Raw genomic sequence first — 18,283 nt, 5'->3', positions numbered from 1 at the left:
TCGAGCAAGGGGTGGGGTCCTCCCACCAGCCCCCATGGGGCTGATCTGGGGAGGGGCTGTTTGGGGGAGGGGCCGTGAGCCGTTGGCCGGCCAGCCCCGCCCCCTGGCCAAACTCCCTGTGGAGGGGCCAATTTCCATAGTAGCCTTTTATTATATAGGATAATCACAGCACTGTACATGAGATCTCCAGCGTGGACTTTTATTTTTTTTATTTGTTTTTATATTTTGATTTTTTACAGAGAGGAGGGGAGAGGGATAGTTAGAAACATCGATGAGAGAGAAACATAGATCAGCTGCCTCCTGCACGCCCCCTACTGGGGATGAGCCTGCAAGCAAGGTACATGCCCTTGACCGGAATCGAACCTGGGACCCTTCAGTCCACAGGCCAAAGTACTATCCACTGAGCCAAACCACTTAGGGCAAGCGTGGACTTTTAAATAAAAGATAAGTAAGTTTCCATCTTGTCTCTGTTAAAGAGTCAAATCTGTGTCTTAACAAATCAAAGCTATTTACCAGACTTCTGCTTCTTTTGAGGCCATCCCAGGGACCCAGGCCCACCATCTGCCTAGCTTTTCTGTTTTGGTGTAGTTTCAACTTCTGCCACTCCCCATCCACTCAATCTCTGAGCCTCTCAAAGGCAGAAAGGATGCCTTTTATTTCCAATGAGTCCGCTGCCCCCAGGAGAGTCTTGGCAACTGTGGGGTTCAAAATGAGTTACCCCAGGATGTGCCTCTGAGGCACGTGGATAGTTTTGAGCCAAAGGCAACTTTACCTGCGGGCTCCAGAGAAACTTCTGCCTCTCCCTTAACTGCCTAGCACTAAGTTAAAGGCCTTGTTCATAAGACAACAGCGATAACATCATTGGACCTACCTGTTCGGCAGGACAAACTACTGATTCCAGAACATGTTCTCCCTGCAGTAACCTGAAGCCCCAAGGTACTTACCTTAGCCCTAGCTCAGAATGTGATATATTCCTATTTTCCCTCCTGTCTTTGAACCTCATACATGTGGGCTCTCTGACTCTGTCATACGGATGTAATTACATTTGGTTATTTCCTCTTCTTAAACTGTCTCATGTCTATTTGATTAGAGCAGCCAAAAGAGCCTTGAGGGTAGAGGAAAGTGCCTTCCTCCCCCACACAACCTAGCAGATTCACCGCACCTGCCCGGGGACTGGCTCAGTGACAAGAGTGGATGGGATGCAGGGGGAAAGGGACAGGCAAAGATCATGTGTGTGCATGTGTGACCTCTCAGGCCAATATAAATAATTAGTATTTATACTCTATTAGCTCAGGTTAGCCAGAGGATGTGAAAAGAAAAAAAAAGATTACAAAGCAATACAGCAGCACAAAGTAACCAACGCGATGAATCCTAGTTGGGGTGAGACATTTTAATCTGACGGTAGCATGTAACACTGTACAGGGAACACTCGCAGCTCCAAGGGTGTCCCTCCAGATTAGAAGGAGGTTCTCAGAGGTAAGTAGATCAGCTACAGTCTGGTCCCCTGCCGCGGGAGGGAGAGGAAACGGAGTGGGGAAAGCACTGTCGGCGGCTCTCCCGTCACTCGTAGATCCAGTTCTGAGCACAGCTCTTGTAATCTACCAGTTCCTCGGGCCGAAACCACAAGCCAATCTCCTTCTCCGCACTCTCCACGGAGTCACTGCCATGGATAATGTTCCTGAAGGGGGAGAGATGGCCACATGGCCAAGACCACAAGGTTAAGCTGCCCAGAAGCCCCTCACTCCCAGTGCCAGAAAGCCCACCGCAGCAGAAAAAGCCAACGCTCATGTCACTAGTTCACGTTAAAAGAAAAAACCCATGACTACCATTAATGTAGGATGAAGAATGCCCCCCTAGCAACATGGATGCTAGCAGCGAGAGCCTTCGGAAGGACTTTAGCCAGCAAAGTGTTGTACCAGGTTTTACCCTCCCATCAGAGGCACAACCACTGTGATGTTGACATACAGAGAGCGAGCCTGTAAAGCCAAACACCACCTTAAGAGAGAGAAACACTGAATGATTTCAAATGTTCTGCACGGGGCATCATGTACATCGCTAGCTACAAGAACCCAAATTATATGGCAACTCAGATTTTGGAAAAGGGTAAAAAGCACCAACTCCCACCTGCCAACTTGGATACAAAAGTCCCCTCGGATGGTCCCAGGTTTGGAGTCTGCTGGGTTGGTCTCCCCAAGCATCACTCGGCCCGTCTTCACAACATTCAGCCCCTCCCAGACCTTCAAAGACAAAAGAAGATATGATCAAGGAAGAAAACCCATCTCAGCAGGAAATCAGCAAACTGTTACTTCAAAAGAAAGGTAAAAAGCCCCTGTGATCTGACATTTATTCATTGAGCAAATTATATATATGGGGGGGGGGGGGGGGAGACAGAGAGAGAGAGAGGTTTCTTCATTACCTGCCCATCCCCTTTCAAGTTGTGTAGGCAAGGAAAGCTATGAAAACACTCCTGCTTTGTCTCATTCATGACTGCATCCCCAGTGTCTGGGAAAGAGCCTGGCAGAATGATGACTACCAATACATATTTGGAGAATTTCTGTGTTAAGTCCTGCCCTCCAGAAGCCTATAACCAGGCAGTCCCTCTCAATCTCTCCCACAGTGAGTCTTCAGTTCAGCAAGCAAATGTATCTTGTCTTTAGTGGATCAGAGAGCTGACGCATATCTTAACTGTCAGTCCTCCCAACCCCAGTTTCCTCTGCATCAATGAGGACGTGGCATCAGAAGCAAGAATCACCGCACTCACTCTTCACTCTCAACTGAGTCATTCATATCTACACCCCACACATGCACACTCACCATGGCAACCACTGGCCCTGAGTGCATGTATTTCACCAGGCCCGTAAAGAATGGGCGGTCCTTCAGGTCGATGTAGTGTTCCTTGAGAAGGTCTTCCGAAGCCTATTCCACAAGACAGAGAATGAGAATTGGCCCCAAAACTACGAACCAGTGGCTACTTCCCACTACCCATCCTGCAGTTTAAAACATGAGCTCTCAGCTCATTAATTCTGTTATAACCCAATTCATTCTCAACAGTACCAGAGGGGAGCAGTGACCAGGACTAAAAGTGCTTCAGCGTTGTTCAATTCTCCCCCTACTGTCCTTGTCAGATTAGAATAAAACTACAGCCCTAACCTGTTTGGCTCAGTGGATAGAGCGTCAGCCTGTGGACTGAAGGGTCCCAGGTTCGATTCTGGTCAAGGGCATGTACCTTGGTTGCGGGCATATCCCCAGTGGGGGATTCTTGGAGGCAGCTGATCGATGTTTCTCTCTCATCGATGTTTCTAACTGTCTTTCCCTCTCCCTTCCTCTCTGTAAAAATATCAATAAAATATATTTAAAAAAAACAAACTACAGAATATTAGATTCATATCCAGCCATCTCATTTTAGACAAAATCTAACAATGCAAATTTTCCCTCACCTCCCTTCTCCACATCAGATTCAGATAACCCAGTAGACTCATGGCAGCTACGCCTCCTCCTACTCTTCACCAAGCCCATACCCTTATTAGGAAGCTGGACAGGAGAAAATATATGCATTTAGGAGTCAGAGAAGCCCGAGTTAAATTCCAGCTGCATCACTGACTGTGCTTTCAGCCGCATGACTTAACCTTCAAGTCTCAGGTTCCTCGTCACTAACAACCACAGGAATAAGAGTAAGTACCTCTCAGGGTTGTCATGAGGGCTGGGTGAGAAAACCCATGTGCCCAGCACATGGTAAATGTCCGATCAACAATACTTTGATTTCACTTGACCTTCAAACCTAACATAATATGCAAACTCTCTGGAAAGCATTGCTTGTCCAGTGCTTGGCTCTCATCATTGTATCTTGCTCTCCCCTCAGCATTAACATCAGTCTATTCCCTCTAATATTAAAGCAGTTTCTCTAAACATCACATAGGAACTAAATTGCAAATCAAACTAAAATTGAGATGCACTACAGAGTCCAAAGTGGACTCTTTAATAGAAAAAAAGATTGTCCCCTAACACTTTTTTTGAGAGTGTGAAGTCTCCTTTCCCAGGTTTGTTTGAGGAAGGGTTCTTGGCCAATCAATCTTGTGCATTTTTTGAAATATTGCTTTGCAGGTGTTTTAAAATATTGCCGTTTCAGGTGGGATCCCCAATGGCAAAACCTACTCCCGCCCCCCGCAACATGTCCCAATGGTGGATGATGCCTAATATTTGGGAGACGCTAAGTGTGTGGTAAATGATGGAAAGATTTCCTTGGTGAAAACTACCTCCATCAAAAGAGAGAAAAAAAAATCTCTAAACTTATCTGCTCAGGAAACTCAAGAGCAGAGCTCAAACATGCCCAGAGCTTTGAGCCAGAAATCACAGTCCTGCAGTAAAGATGGAACTCTGCATCGCTAAGCAAAGGGGGGGCTATTCTCTAAAGTCCCAAATAACTCGGTTTGTTTCAAGACCCAAGGTGCTAGGTCACCGAAGAGTTCCCAGGTTCCAGAACATTTGTGTTGACCTTACATGGAGGAGCCTACGAAGAGGGGGAGGGGAGAAAGAGAGACTAACCCACCACGCTCCCCTCTCCCACAAAAGCACAGAAATGCGAAGAAGGAAGTCCACTCACCTGCATGAATTTCATAGCAACAAGGCGGAATCCCTTCTGCTCAAAACGCTTGATGATCTCTCCCACAAGCTGGCGCTGGACGCCATCAGGCTTGATGGCAATGAAGGTGCGCTCGCTGTTGGCCATGGTCCTGGGGACAGACAAGTGGAACAGCGCTGGACAGGGAAACAGCAGTGGCCATCCTGCCTACAGCGTTCTCCTTCTCAAGCAGATCACCCCATAAATCTGGCTTACATCTGGCATGACTCCAAGGCTCTCTAGTAAAAACCCAGTTCCTCCTCGGTCCTCTCATGTATGAGCTAATATTCCAGAGTGCAAAAGCAGGAGCTATCATTGTTACCCCATTTTATTTAATACACTTACATTAAGCGTCTACCGTGCCCCATACTGTGGCAGAACTAAGGTAGGAGATGTAAAAAAAAAAAAAAAAAAAAGACACTATCTTTCTCAGTTATCCCGATGAGGCAAAATGACACTGATCGTGTGAAAGTGACCTCTGGTACAGGGCATATGAAATACGGTTTGACCTACTTAACACATCATGGCATTAGAACTGGAAGGAGTTTTAAAGATTATTTTCATCTCAATCCCCTTCACTGTACAGACGAGGGAACAGATCTAGAGCACCAGAACGAGGGCTAAATCCAGATTTTCCCATCCCTATGCAATTTATGCTACATCATAAGATGTGATGAATGCTCTGACTAACCAACAAACTGGATTGTGGGAGAACCTGAACCATTCGTAATACTATCTGATATGGGGCATCTGCTGGAAGGAAGCCTAGAAAGCACCTATTCCAGATCTTTCCTTTTACAGAGAAGATTCGAGACCGACTCTGCCTCCGCAAGATGAGGAAAGAGGCCCCTCACCTTGGCTGACAATCCCTAATGCGGATAACAGCCACCTCCTGGCTCTATCTTCCTGCACCTGAGTTAACCTCCTAATACAGCACCTTAACAATACACTTGAATCTTATGTTTGTGTGTCTGTCTTCCCCGGTGGTCTGTGGTCTGTTCCTGGCACCTAGCCAGGGCCTAGCACTAAATAAATGAAAAAAAAAAAAAAAAAGTCTTAAATGATAATCACCGTGCCCCTCCAAGAAAAAGAGACAAAGTGCAATGACTGGAGAAAGCTCGAGACAAGCATGGATTCACCGGGAGAAAATGTGGCTGAAGAGGCAGAAATAGTCCCTATAGAAGTCCCTCCACGCCCACCCGGACACACCCCTGCCATTCATTCTGCAATCGCGTACTAGAGCGCCAGTTCCGAGACCAGGGACAAGGCACAGCTCCTGTAGTCGCGGCCTGATGGGAAAGGCAGCCACGAGCCACCGACAAAGGCGAGTCCACGTGGCGTGGGCCGTGCGCTGACAGGTTTGCACCTGCCCACCGGCGCTGCCCCACCCTTCTTCCCAGTCCGATCCCCTGGCCACCTCTCAGATCTCATAGGACCCCTGCACCTCCCCGCTCCCCCGCCCCATTGCTCTCCCTTCCTCTCATGACCCTGAACCCTTCTCACCCTTCCAGCTGTTGGAGCTCCTACTCCGCCGCGGGTCCTCCGCACCGGAAACGCGCCCCGGCCCCACGTGGTTGCCGGCACGCGCACGCGCGGAACCCTTCTGCTCAAATCTGCTACCGGGGAGCCCATTTTACGGAACACCACTTGCCCACGGCTCTTCCGGTGAGTCGGTTGTCATTCTAGGGAGAACTTTCCGATCTTTAACTTCCGGCACTGCTTTTTCATGCTCTTCCTGCAGACCGCCGCCATCTTTTTTTTCTTTCTTTCTTTTTTTTTTTTTAAGATTCTGTGACTCGCTTCCTGCTTTCTGGAGCGAATTGGCTTCCCGCGAGGTGGCGCTCATACATTGCGTGAAGTCGACGCGCGCCTGACTCGGAGGTAGACACGCTTTCTTGCTTTAGGTTACTCAACTTTTCCGGTCTGTCAAACAAGAACTTCTTTATTGAGCACCTACTGTGTGCCTGGCACTGTTCTAGAGCCTGCGGGGGATAGCAGTAACTCTCCTGGTACTGCTGGTGGCGTTGGGAATGGAGGCAAACAATAAAGAAATGGATATGGCATTATGTACATTCTATTTAAAAAAACGAACAACGGAGCGGACGGTGGGCGGCTGAAGGATTTAACTGCATATTTTAAAAGGTTGGTTGAGGAAATCTCTCTCTGAGGAGAAGAGATGTGCGTAGATGAGGGGGCAGGTTGGGTGGTCATCTGAGAGATGCGTTTTGTTTGTTTTGAATGCATTTTAGGGAGGGAGGCAGAAACATTAACGATGCGAGTGAATCGCTGACCGGCTGCCGCCTGCACGCCCCGCACTGGGGACCGAGCCCGCAACCCGGGATCGAACCCGGGACCCTTTGGGCCACAGGCCGAGGCTCTATCCACTGAGCCAGACCGGCTAAGGCAGTTTGCTGCTTTCAGTACTGCTGGTTGATAGACTACAAGACCGGGTCCTAGAGCCAGGTTCTTTTTTTTCCTTTTTTTAGGACTAGTTTATTGATTTTTAGAGAGAGAAGTTAGCGTGGATCCCGGGATGGAGCCAGAAGCCTTTTGGAACACAGGCCGCGCCCAACCCCCTGGGCCTCGCCCACCTGCGGAGCCAGGTTCTTTTTATTTTTTATTTTTTTTATATTGTTCCAGGTTCTTTTAAATGCTGATCCGGGTGAGGGAGGGCTTGCCCAGGCAGGTGCAGGAGAAGGAGGATGAGCTGTAGATACGGGAAGGTCTCCTCTCTTCCTGGAAGCCCTCCTAATTAGACGACTCCACCCTAACCTTCCTTTCCCGGCCAGGCTGCCCCTGGTAAACGTTTCTGCAAACTAAATCAGACAACATTAAGAATTTAGAGCTAAAAGTCATCTTCTTAAACACTTTTTATTTATTGATTTGAGAGAGAGAGGAAGGGAGAGAGGGAGAGAGAGAGAGGGGAGGAGAGAGAGAGAAACATCAATTTGTTGTTCCTCTTATTTAGGTATTCATTGGTTGACCCCTGTTTGCGGCCTGACCTGGGATCGAATCCACAACCCCGGCTTCTAGGAAGGACACTCTAACCAACTGAACTGCTCAGCCCGGGCTACAGCTAAAAGTAATCGCAATGGGCATATGGACCAGTCCCTCTCCAGAAATCCTAGGAAGGGGTTTCTACCTCTGCTTGGAAGCTCCTCAAACATCAGATCACTGGCCTTCCACCCATCCTTTGCTAAAAAACAATTAAGCAAACTGCTAGTCAAATGTATTCATCTTCAAAAATAATAATGAGTACTGGCCCTAACCGGTTTGGTTCAGTGGATAGAGTGTCGGCCTGAGGACTGAGGGTCCCGGGTTCGATTCCGGTCAAGGGCATGTAACTTGGTTGCAGGCACATCCCCAGTAGGGGGTGTGCAGGAGGCAGCTGATCGATATTTCTTTTCTTTTTTTTTTAAATATGTTTTATTGATTTTTACAGAGAAGAAGGGAGAGGGATAGAGAGCTAGAAACACCGATGAGAGAGAAACATCGATCAGCTGCCTCCTGCACACTCCCCACCAGGAATGTGCCCGCAACCAAGGCACATGCCCTGGACCGGATTCGAACCTGGGACACTTGAGTCCGCAGGCCGACGCTCTGTCCGCTGAGCCAAACCGGCCAGGGCTGATGGACGTTTCTAACTCTCTATCCCTCTCCCTTCCTCTCTGTAAAAAATCAATAAAATATATTTAAAGTAATAATAATGAGTACTGTTTAAATTCTTTTTTTTCTTTTTTTTTTTTTTTTTTGAGAGAGAGAGAGAGAGAGGAAGGGAAAGAGAAAGGAACGTGGATTTGTTGTTCCGCTTACTTATGCATTCATTGGTTGCTTCTTGTATGTGCCCGCTGGGGATCGAACTTCCAAGCTTGGTGTATTGGGACGATGCTGTAACCGAGCTACCCAGCCAAGGCCAATAATGAGAAATGTTTAGGGAACTGCTCTAAGATATCAACTATTTAAAGAGAGGAAGAGTGGTCACTGGGCTGTGTGGATAGAGTATGAAGAAGATTTTACTTAGTATAGAGGAGTAGGATTTCGACATACAAAAATAAGATGGTAAATAGGTAAGTCCGTAGGTATCACGAGACCAGAAAAATAGCCAAGAGCAAAAAATGGAAAGTAAGCAGGGAAAGTTGGGAATGTCTGAGAAACTGATTAGACGCTCCTACAAGAGTACTGCTAACCCGTGAGGGATGAACCACCAGATTAGTGACAAACTTCAAATGCTAGTCGAAAAAGTTGAGACCCTGGGCTGTAGTTAATGGCAAGTCACTGGAGTTTGGGGGATAGGACAGTGACATGAGAAACATCTTAAAGTTCTAGAACTCAAAAAAACTGTTGAAACTATTTACCGACTGCTTCCTCGCTGGGCGCTGGCGCTGTCTACTCAGGGTCTAGGGCAGCGGTTCTCAACCTGTGGGTCGCGACCCCTTTGGGGGTCGAACAACCCTTTCACAGGGGTTGCCTAAGACCATCGGAAAACACATATATAATTACATATTGGTTTTGTGGTTAATCACTATGCTTTAATTATGTTCAATTTGTAACAATGAAATTGGGGGTCACCACAACATGAAGAACTGTATTAAAGGGTCACGGCATTAGGAAGGTTGAGAACCACTGCTCTAGGACCTTTCTGTATGAGGTGACCACCAGGTCCTTGACTCACCCAGGAAAGATTTAAGGAAGAATTGGAGTAAGAATAAAGCAGGTTTTATTCAGGTAGAGAAAAACAAAGAGGGCAGGGCTCAGCGCGGGCGCCTCTGTGAAAGAAGCTGAAAGTACAAAAGTATGCGTCCCCGTGAACTAGGGCCAATGCCAGGGAAAGTTGTGGGCGTGGTCAGTTAGTCCTTGGGATTTTATGCATTTCCAAGGGTAAGGGGGGCTGTCTCCTCGCTTTGTGGCACCAAATTCTGACCCGCCTTCTGATTGGGAGGGGGCCTGGTTGTGACTTTCCTTCTATTAACTGTTTTATCTTTGATTCTGCTGGGAGGTGGGGGCTCTGGTGGCAGGCTGTGAGCTCCTACTTCCTTATTCCCCTTGTCGGGATTTTCCCCTAACTTCTTTCTCTCCTGCCTCAAAGCCATTTAATTCCCTCACTTTACAGAGATACAAACAGACCAAAAGATATGACCCAGTTTATTCAAGGTAATACTGGTATGGAGAGCTTTGTTTTAGACAGTAGAAAATCAAGTTATATTCCAGAGGGCAGATAGATTGCACAAGGAGAGGCTGGAAGCAGACACCCATTAGGAGGATGTTGACATCATCAATAATCAAGGTATGAAGATAACAGCTCTTCTGGATTAAAATGGTCAAAGGAGTGTTTATAATAGAACTAGAGGCCCAGTGCATGCATTTCTGCAGGGAGAGGGGACCCTCAGCCTGGCCTGCGCCCTCTCGCAATCCGGGACCCCTCGGAGGATGTAGCAGTGTGCGAAGTGGCAGGTGGCCAGGGAGGAGCCTGAGCCAGGTTGGACACCACCCAGCTCAGCTCTCAGGGGCTCTCGCCGCTCTCCCCTGTCTTGCAGTGCTCTCACTGCTCTCTCACCCCTCTCGCTGCTCCTTAGCGTTGCCGGGGAGGCAGAGAGGTTCCTGCCACCACTCCTGTGCTCTCCAGCCGTGAGCCCAGCTTCTGGCTGAGCAGTGCTCCCGCTGTGAGAGTGCAGTGACCACCAGGGGGCAGCTCCTGCGTTGAGCATCTGTCCCCTGGTGGTCAGTGCATGTCATAGCGCCCGGTCATTCCAGTTGTTCGTAATGGTCGCTTAGGCTTTTATATGCATAGTTTACTAGGATGAATGACAAGATTTGGGAGTTGATTAGATATAATGAACAAGGGATAGAGAGGACCTATATCATAGCAATAGTTAGAGTATGGCTCTGTTTTCAAAGGATGGGGGTTGATTCTGGGCTCAGTTACTTATTAATTGAACAAGTTACTCAGCCATCACTAAGCCTGAGTTTCTATATTTGCTAAATGGGAGTAATAGTGTCACCATGATTGTTGTGGATTGGCCAGCTGGCTCAGTGGTTAAGCGTTGACCTATGAACGAGGAGGTCATGGTTCTATTCCCAGTCAGGGCAACATGCCCGGGTTTTGGGCTCAATCCCCAGCACGGCACATGCGGGAGGCAGCCAATCAATGATTATCATCATTTGCTGGGGTGTTATCCTGCATCTACTAGGGTTCAGGAATCTGGAGAAGGGGCTGCAAGTAAATCAAATAAACTAGACATGAAATTTGGAAGGCATTAGTTGGGGGGAGCCAGATGGAGCTCAGTTTTAGTAACTAAGTTCCCCGAATCTCTGGACCCCTAGCTTTTTAGTAACACATTTTGCCCTAGAGCAAGGCAGATATACATATCAAAGGTAAGGTTTGGTCAGGTTTGGGGAACTGCCTTCAGCTGTTCCAGCAGCAAGTAATAACATGCAGATTTTCAGCCCTGCAGAAGCCTCAAGGTTCATCAACCTTTTGATGAACTTATTCCATAATTGTGACATGCTGGAATTCGCCTCCAGTTATCATTGATGTTTCTATATCTCTCTTCCCCTCTAAAATTAATAAAAAAAATTTTTAAAAAATTATTGTGGAGATTATATAAAGTAATCCAATAAAAATTGTTTTAATTTTTTTTAAATATGTTTTTATTGATTTCAGAAAGGAAGGGAGAGGGAGAGAAATAGAAACATCAATGATGAGAGAGAATCACTGATCGGCTGCCTATGCACTCCCCCTACTGGAGATCGAGCCCACAACCAGGGCATGTACCCTTAACTGGAATTGAACCCAGGGCCCTTCAGTCCGCAGGCCGATGCTCTATTCACTGAGCAAAACCAGCTAGGGCTGTTTTAATTTCTTACTTATTGATTTGAAAGAGAGAGAGAGGAAGGATAAGAGAAACATCAATTGTTGTTCCACTTATGTATGCATTCTTTGGTTGCTTCTTGTATGTGCCCTGACTAAGGATCCAACCACAATCTGGGCATGTCAGGATGATGCTCTAACCAACTGAGCTACCAAGCCAGGGAATCCAATAAAAATTTAACAGTGTCGCCGAAACCGGTTTGGCTCAGTGGATAGAGCGTCGGCCTGCGGACTGAAGGGTCCCGGATTCGATTCCGGTCAAGGGCATGTACCTGGGTTGCGGGCACATCCCCAGTGTGGGATGTGCAGGAGGCAGCTGATCGATGTTTCTAACTCTCTATCTCTCTCCTTTCCTCTCTGTAAAAAAATCAATAAAATATTAAAAAACAAAATTTAACAGTGTCTGGCACACAGTAAACAATAAGTGTCAGTTCTTTGGGTGTTTTTTTTTTAGATTTTGGTAACAAAATTTTATACCTAATAAACTGTAACAATAACGATATTAACAGAAATAAGGAGACCAGAGGGTGCCAGCCAGAAGGAGATGAATTTGGTGTCATGTTGACTCTGATGGTGGGTGATACAAGAGAGAAAATGTATAGTAATCAATTGAAGGTACTTATTTTGGAGTCAGATGATACGCTAGGCCTATGTACAGAGAAGTGGGAATTATCTGCATAAAGGTGATCTCTAGGTCATCTAAACAGTATTTTAAAAGGAGCAATAATTACCATTCATTTGTTACACATAAATTAATAATAATAGTTAAAGTTTATTGCAAGATTGGTTTGTGCCAGGCAAAAAGTACTTTACTTATCCCTGGCCGGGAAGCTCAGTTGGTTAGAGCGTCATCCAATATACCAAGGTTGCGGGTTCGATCTCTGGTCAGGATACATACAAGACGCCACCAATGAATGCATAACTAAGTAGAACAATAGATCAATTTTTCTCCCTTTCTCCCTTACTTTCTCTAAAATCAATTTTTTAAAATGTAAGTCCTTTACCTGTAATAACTTACTTAATCTGCACAACTACTTAATGAGGTAAACCCCACTATAATCCACATTTTTAGTTGGGGAAACTGAGATTCACGCAGAGTGAGTGACTTGCCAAGGTTCAGACACCTGGAAGAGGTAGAAAGCCAATCCCTGCAATGCCAGAGCCTGAGCTCTAAACCCCGTGTGCTGCTTGACTGTGTGAGTGCTTTATTCTTAGGGCTCACTTCTGTGAGGGAATCACCGTGAGTGCAAGCAAATTATAATGAGAGACCAGCAAGACAGCTAGCTCGAATACCCTGCAAAGAATAGAATTGATTCAGGTCATGACTGTCCTGTTATTAATTATTTAAGGAATCAGAGCAACTAATGCAATATGCCCACATGTGAGAAACAGAAAGGCACCTTGGGATGCAGGGCAAAGAGAGAACATTCATAATAGTAATTGGGAATGAGCCCCCAGGGAATCGTCATGGCCCATAATCAAGAATAAAGTATGAACCCTCCCACCTTTGGCTCCAGAGTCAAACAACAAATCAAACGGCAGGATCTTTTGGTGAAGGAATTGCCTCTGTTTCACAAAAACTACACACAGCTCATCAGTCTGCTTCTGTTCTAGACTATGCCCATGGAGACTGCCTCTTCAGTCATCCCTGAGGAGGGAAGGAAGGGAGAGTGTTTTTGGAAACCTGCATTATTTGCTAATTGGGGAAGGAAGCCCTGAGACACTCACATAGTCTGGTGCAACAGCCATATCACCTGGGCACTATCCTAATTCCTACTTTATAGGTGGGAAAACCGAGACGCAGAAAGATTAAGCAATTTAGCCAAGGCCATAAAACTAGTAAGTGGCAGAGCCTGACTGTGAATCCATCGGGTTTGTGCTTAGAGGTTACATGCTTAACTACCATATTATGCACCATAGACTATGATGTCCCCAGAAATCATAGATTTCCTTGGCCCAGTGAGACCTTAAGGGTCACAATCCAACCCAGATCATATCACTCATCTTTTTTCTTCCTTTTCAACTATGTTGCCTTCCTTTGACTCCCCTGCATTTTCTGGCCGAAGAACAATGACACTAATACCACTTACCTTTTCTCCTTAAACTCCTCGGTCCCATTTATTTTTACATTCTCTTACAAGCCTCCTCTTGTTTCCACTTTCTAAGCTTAAATATAATAAAGCCTTTAGCAAAAACATGGGCTCTTTGCCTGTAACCGAATCTCCGCTTGCCTTGACCCTGGTCTAGTCTTTCAGACTAAAACTCTCGCGGGGAAGGATTATGTGACTGAAGAGGCACAGAGCAGTGATTTAGCATTAATCTCCCTCTTGCTTTCATGTGGTCTGACTCTCCAGACCCAGGACCGCTACTGGGTCTTTGACATGGGCCTGGTATCTTTTGTCTTTACTGATGATGATTATGATACTAGACTGGTTCGGCAAGTTTCTCCTTCCTCCTTTCAGCCTCTCCAAATTGGGGCTGAGTGTGCCCTGACTGGGAATCGAGACCTCCTAGTGCACGGGAGGAGGCTCACCCAACTGAGTCACACTGGCCTGGGCAAATCCCCCTCCCCCCTTTTTTAATCCTCACCCTAGAATATGTTTAGGGAAATGAAGGGGGAGAGAAGGAAGAGAGAGGGATGGCTGGAGGGAAGGAGAGAGAGAGAGAAAGAGAGAAACAAGGATCGGTTGCCTCCAGTACCTGTGTCCACCAGGGATCAAACCTGCAACTTCGGGGCACCGGAACTGAACCGCCACCTTTTGGTGTATGACACGCAAACCAACTGGGCCACCCTGCCAGGGCTAGAACCCCTTTTTTGTCTACATAAACAACAGACATTGATTTCTCACAGTCTGGAAAAGTCCAAGGTCATGGTGATGACAGCTTTGGTGTCTGCTGAGAATCTCCTTCCTCATTCATATAGTCTTCTCATTGGAATTTCCCAGGTCTTTTTTTTTTTTTTTTTTTTTTTTAGCAGCACACTAATCCCATTCATGAGAGCTCCTCTCTAGTGACCTAGTCATCTCCCCACAGCCCTGCTTCCTAATACCATCACCTGGGGAGTTAGGGTTTCTTTCTCTTCTTTTTTTCTTCATTTAAAAATTTATTTTTTAATTTAATTTTATTTTATTCCATCACCATTTATCCTCCCTATACCCTCTACCATCTCCACCCACCTCCCTTCCCTCCACCCCGGGGAGATAAGATTTCAACATATGAGCCCTGGCCAGTGTGGCTCAGTGGGTTGAAACTTTGTCCCTATCCCAAAGGTTTTGGGTTTCATCCCTGGTCGGGTTATGTAGAAGAGGCAACCAATTGATCGATGTTTCTCTCTCTCTCTCTCTCTCTCTCTCTCTCCCTCCTTCCCCTCTCTAAAATCAATAAGCATATCCTTGAGTATTTTAAAAAATATTTCAACATATGAATGGGGCGGGTGGTAGCCAATCCATTGCACTGAATAAAAGCACACTTACCCCAAATCTGCTAAAGGGTCAGCACCTGCGGTTGGTTCCCCCTGCCCTGATTCTGGGAGCCCCATTCCTCCCAATGTATGGCTCTGGCATCTCGGCCTAAAGCCTGTGTGTGCCACCACAGGGCAGAGGGCTGGAGGGCCACAGAGCTCTGAAATGGTTGGTTTGACCTGTGGATGACACCTGTCTGTGCTCCCTCCAGCCCATTGACCAGAGCTATTCAAATGGCTTGTCCCTCTAAGGGACCTAGGGAGTGTGGAGGACCAGGTGGCGTTTTGTGAGCAGGAGTTTCTTTGCCTTCTTCTCATGAGTGTATTCTACCCTGTACTCTTTCTTCCTTTCCCAGTCTAGTCCCAGCTCATCCACTTTTATCTTGGACTTTAACCTTCTACCTCTAATCCACAAATTATAGTTTAATCTGATTCGTGTTTGGAATGTTTAATCTCCTGCCAGATGACCCTGCCTCTGCCCTTTCATGGGCATGCCTCTCGGTGGAAGGGTGGAATGTTTTCTTCCTCAGCCCCATGCTTCGTTTTGCATCTAGTCGTTTTCCAAGAGCTGCCCAGCTGAGAGTGGTCTGGAAAGACCCCCTAAAACTGGAGTTATTAAGAGCAAGAAACAGTCTTTCACAGGAGATGAAAAAAGGGGAAATACTGAAGGAAGCAGGTGGAACTCATCCTCTGGAAGCCAGGTCCGGGGCCACTGCTGGTCCGCTCTCTCCCCAGGACAGTTTCATGTAGGTCAGATGAGAAGACTCTCAGAAAGGGCCCAAGCCCTCTGGTAGAAGTGGGTCTTCCTCTGCCACGGTTCACTCTTGTTCTGGTCAGAATGAATGTTAGTGCCATGGTTTTGTTTTTATTAAACACACGACAAGAGCAGTATTTGAGGAAACTTAAAAGTGAGAAAAATGAATACTATCAACCTAAAAATTACTGTTGTTTGAATATTTCTTTCCAGTTGTAGAAAAAAATATTTTCCCATCTACCCGTCTTCGGTTCTGTAGCTGGGACCCTATAAATTAGACTAGCCAATAATAGATTCACAAAAGAAAAACAAATGGAAGTTTATTACATGCATGGCACATATACACATGGAAGCACCAGTGATGAGCCACCCAAAGGAGTGGCGTCAGAATTTGGGCTAAAACAAGGAAAAGGGGTTTGAGGTTTCTGGGCAGGAGAAGCAAGTTATAGGAATGTGACTAGGAAAAATACGGTTAACATGTGTTATTTAGTAAGTTGTGTTATGCAAATATGAATGGTGCCCCCTCCATTCATAAGAGTTCTCAGGAATCCTCCTCTTCCTGGTTAGGGGAAAGGGAGACACCTTTAACAAATGGAAATTTCCTTTACAAAAAGAAAACTTGCGCCATTTTTTAATTTATTGATTGATTTTATATTTCTTTTATTTTTAAAAAATATATTTTATTGATTTTTTACAGAGAGGAAGGGAGAGGGATAGAGAGTTAGAAACATCCATGAGAGAGAAACATCCATCAGCTGCCTCCTGCACACCCCCTACTGGGGATGTGCCTGCAACCAAGGCACATACCCTTGACCGGAATCGAACCTGGGACTCTTCAGTCTACAGGCCGATGCTCTAGCCACCAAGCCAAACTGGTCAGGGCATATTTATTTTTATTTTATTTTATTATTTTAAATCTTCTCCTGAGGATATGTTTTTATTGATATTTAGAAAGAGAGAAAGGGGGAGCAAGAGAAATATTGATCAGTTGCCTCCTGTATGCACCCCGACTGGGGATCCAACCCACAACCAGGGCATGTGCCCTGACCAGGAATCAAACCAGCGACCCTTCAGTGCATGGACGACTCTCAACCAACTGAGCCACACTGGCCAGGACTAAAAAAATACTTCTTACATTGAGAAAAAATATACCTCTTCATACCTTTGGTTATAATCCTCCCTTTAGTCCTCCCCCAATATGACATGCTAATTTGAAGACAGTTAACTAATCTTTTTTTTTTTTTTTTTTTTTTCACTAATCTTCTCGAAGGCTGCTCTTCAATAGGGTAATCATGTCCAGTGACTTCAAGCGTTCTTCTCACGTCAGGGCTTCCAGTACCAACTGGGCCATTTCCCCCTGAACTTACTGGTACATAGACTCTGTAGTTTTCAAGGAGCAAAATCATCCCTGCATAAACCTTGAGAAGAAAATTCAGACTCCTTACGGACATGATGGATGTGATTTTGAAACTGACTTGTAGTAAGAAGAGATGCCCATAGGAAAGGAGTTGGGCGTGGCACCCCTTGCTAATAATTCTACAACAATTAATCATCTTCCCTTACATTTATTAAACATGTATGTGCCAGGCACTTCCTAAGTGCTTTATGTGTATTAATTCTCTGAACCTTCAGAACAATCCTATGAAATGTGAACTCTTATTCTCAACCTCATTTTACAGATGAGGACACTGGGGCATGGAGAGGAACTTGCTGGAGACATCACAGCAAGTAAGGGGCGGAAGCACAATTCAGGCCCCAGCAGCTAACTACAGACCCCTTGTACTTTCTCACTGTTATTTATTGCTTCCTGCTTGGCCAAGATTTTGAATTTTAACATTTTTACCAAGCAGTCAAGAATACTTCCCTTTGAATCCTGATTTCTGGTCATCTGATAATGGACAACAGAATGTTATTCCTCTGTATGCAACATTACATTACATTAGAATGGGACATCAGCCCAGGATATGTCTTCTTCTTCCAGACCGATGGCCTTATGTCAGATGTGTCATTTGGTTTCTGACTTAATAATTTGAAAAAAGGGAGGTCGAATGGGACACTGAGCTGAGAGTTCATAGCTCTAGATACTTGTTCCAACACAGGCATAACTTGACATGTGACTGTGGAGGATTCCTCAGTTAGAAAAGGTGGGAATTGGACTCGAGTCCACACTGAGTAAGGGGCCTCCTAATGCTGAAATCTCGTGGCCAGAGAAGAAACTCTCCTGCCAGGGATTTCTAGCGCTGTGGCAGAAGGAAAGAGCAAATATACATCTTGAAAGAGGCAGGCTCTCTGGTTCCCTTTAAGTCACACATATGAAATTGAAATGAACACACTAGTGTCTGTTCCTGCTTCTGATGTGTGAGGCTGTTGATTGGCAATGGTTACTATGCTTAAGTTTTCAACTGGCTCTATTGCCCCTTCTAAAAATAAGCCACTGGTGTTCTGGCTGAGTCATTTTCATGCATGAATATGTGGAGGAAAGAAGTGCAAAGGTCATAGAGGCTCTGTGGATTATTTACCTTCTGACCAGACACCACAACTTGCTCTCAACCAGCCCCTCTCTTTCTGTTTTATGTTACGTAA

At 45.9% G+C, this 18,283-nt stretch overlaps 1 protein-coding gene and 1 long non-coding RNA gene across 3 annotated transcripts; one reads left to right on the top strand and one right to left on the bottom strand.

Moving 5' to 3' along the window:
• Nucleotides 1-1,369: 1,369 nt before the first annotated feature.
• LOC118671318 (nucleoside diphosphate kinase A) lies at nucleotides 1,370-6,258 on the bottom strand. Of its 2 annotated transcripts, none has more exons than XM_036339388.1 (5): nucleotides 6,122-6,258; nucleotides 4,601-4,730; nucleotides 2,815-2,916; nucleotides 2,125-2,237; nucleotides 1,370-1,678 (listed from the first exon to the last, which is right to left on the bottom strand). In XM_036339388.1, the coding sequence occupies exons 2-5, from the start codon at nucleotides 4,724-4,726 to the stop codon at nucleotides 1,561-1,563; spliced, it is 459 nt and encodes a 152-aa protein (XP_036195281.1). In that variant the 5' UTR covers nucleotides 4,727-4,730; nucleotides 6,122-6,258; the 3' UTR covers nucleotides 1,370-1,560. The 2 variants fall into 2 exon arrangements, with proteins under 2 accessions (XP_036195281.1, XP_036195282.1); XM_036339389.1 differs by lacking the exon at nucleotides 6,122-6,258 and adding an exon at nucleotides 5,856-5,985.
• LOC118671320 lies at nucleotides 6,153-7,944 on the top strand. The gene is made up of 3 exons (XR_004972739.1): nucleotides 6,153-6,283; nucleotides 6,405-6,760; nucleotides 7,587-7,944. It is a non-coding gene; the product is annotated as an uncharacterized LOC118671320 (long non-coding RNA).
• Nucleotides 7,945-18,283: the final 10,339 nt, after the last annotated feature.

This window comes from Myotis myotis, unplaced genomic scaffold (assembly GCF_014108235.1).
Source record: "Myotis myotis isolate mMyoMyo1 unplaced genomic scaffold, mMyoMyo1.p scaffold_m19_p_17, whole genome shotgun sequence".
NCBI classification, from domain to species: Eukaryota; Metazoa; Chordata; class Mammalia; order Chiroptera; family Vespertilionidae; genus Myotis; species Myotis myotis.
The sequence above is the reverse complement of the archived record's forward strand: the minus strand, read 5'-3'. Positions and strand labels throughout refer to the sequence as shown.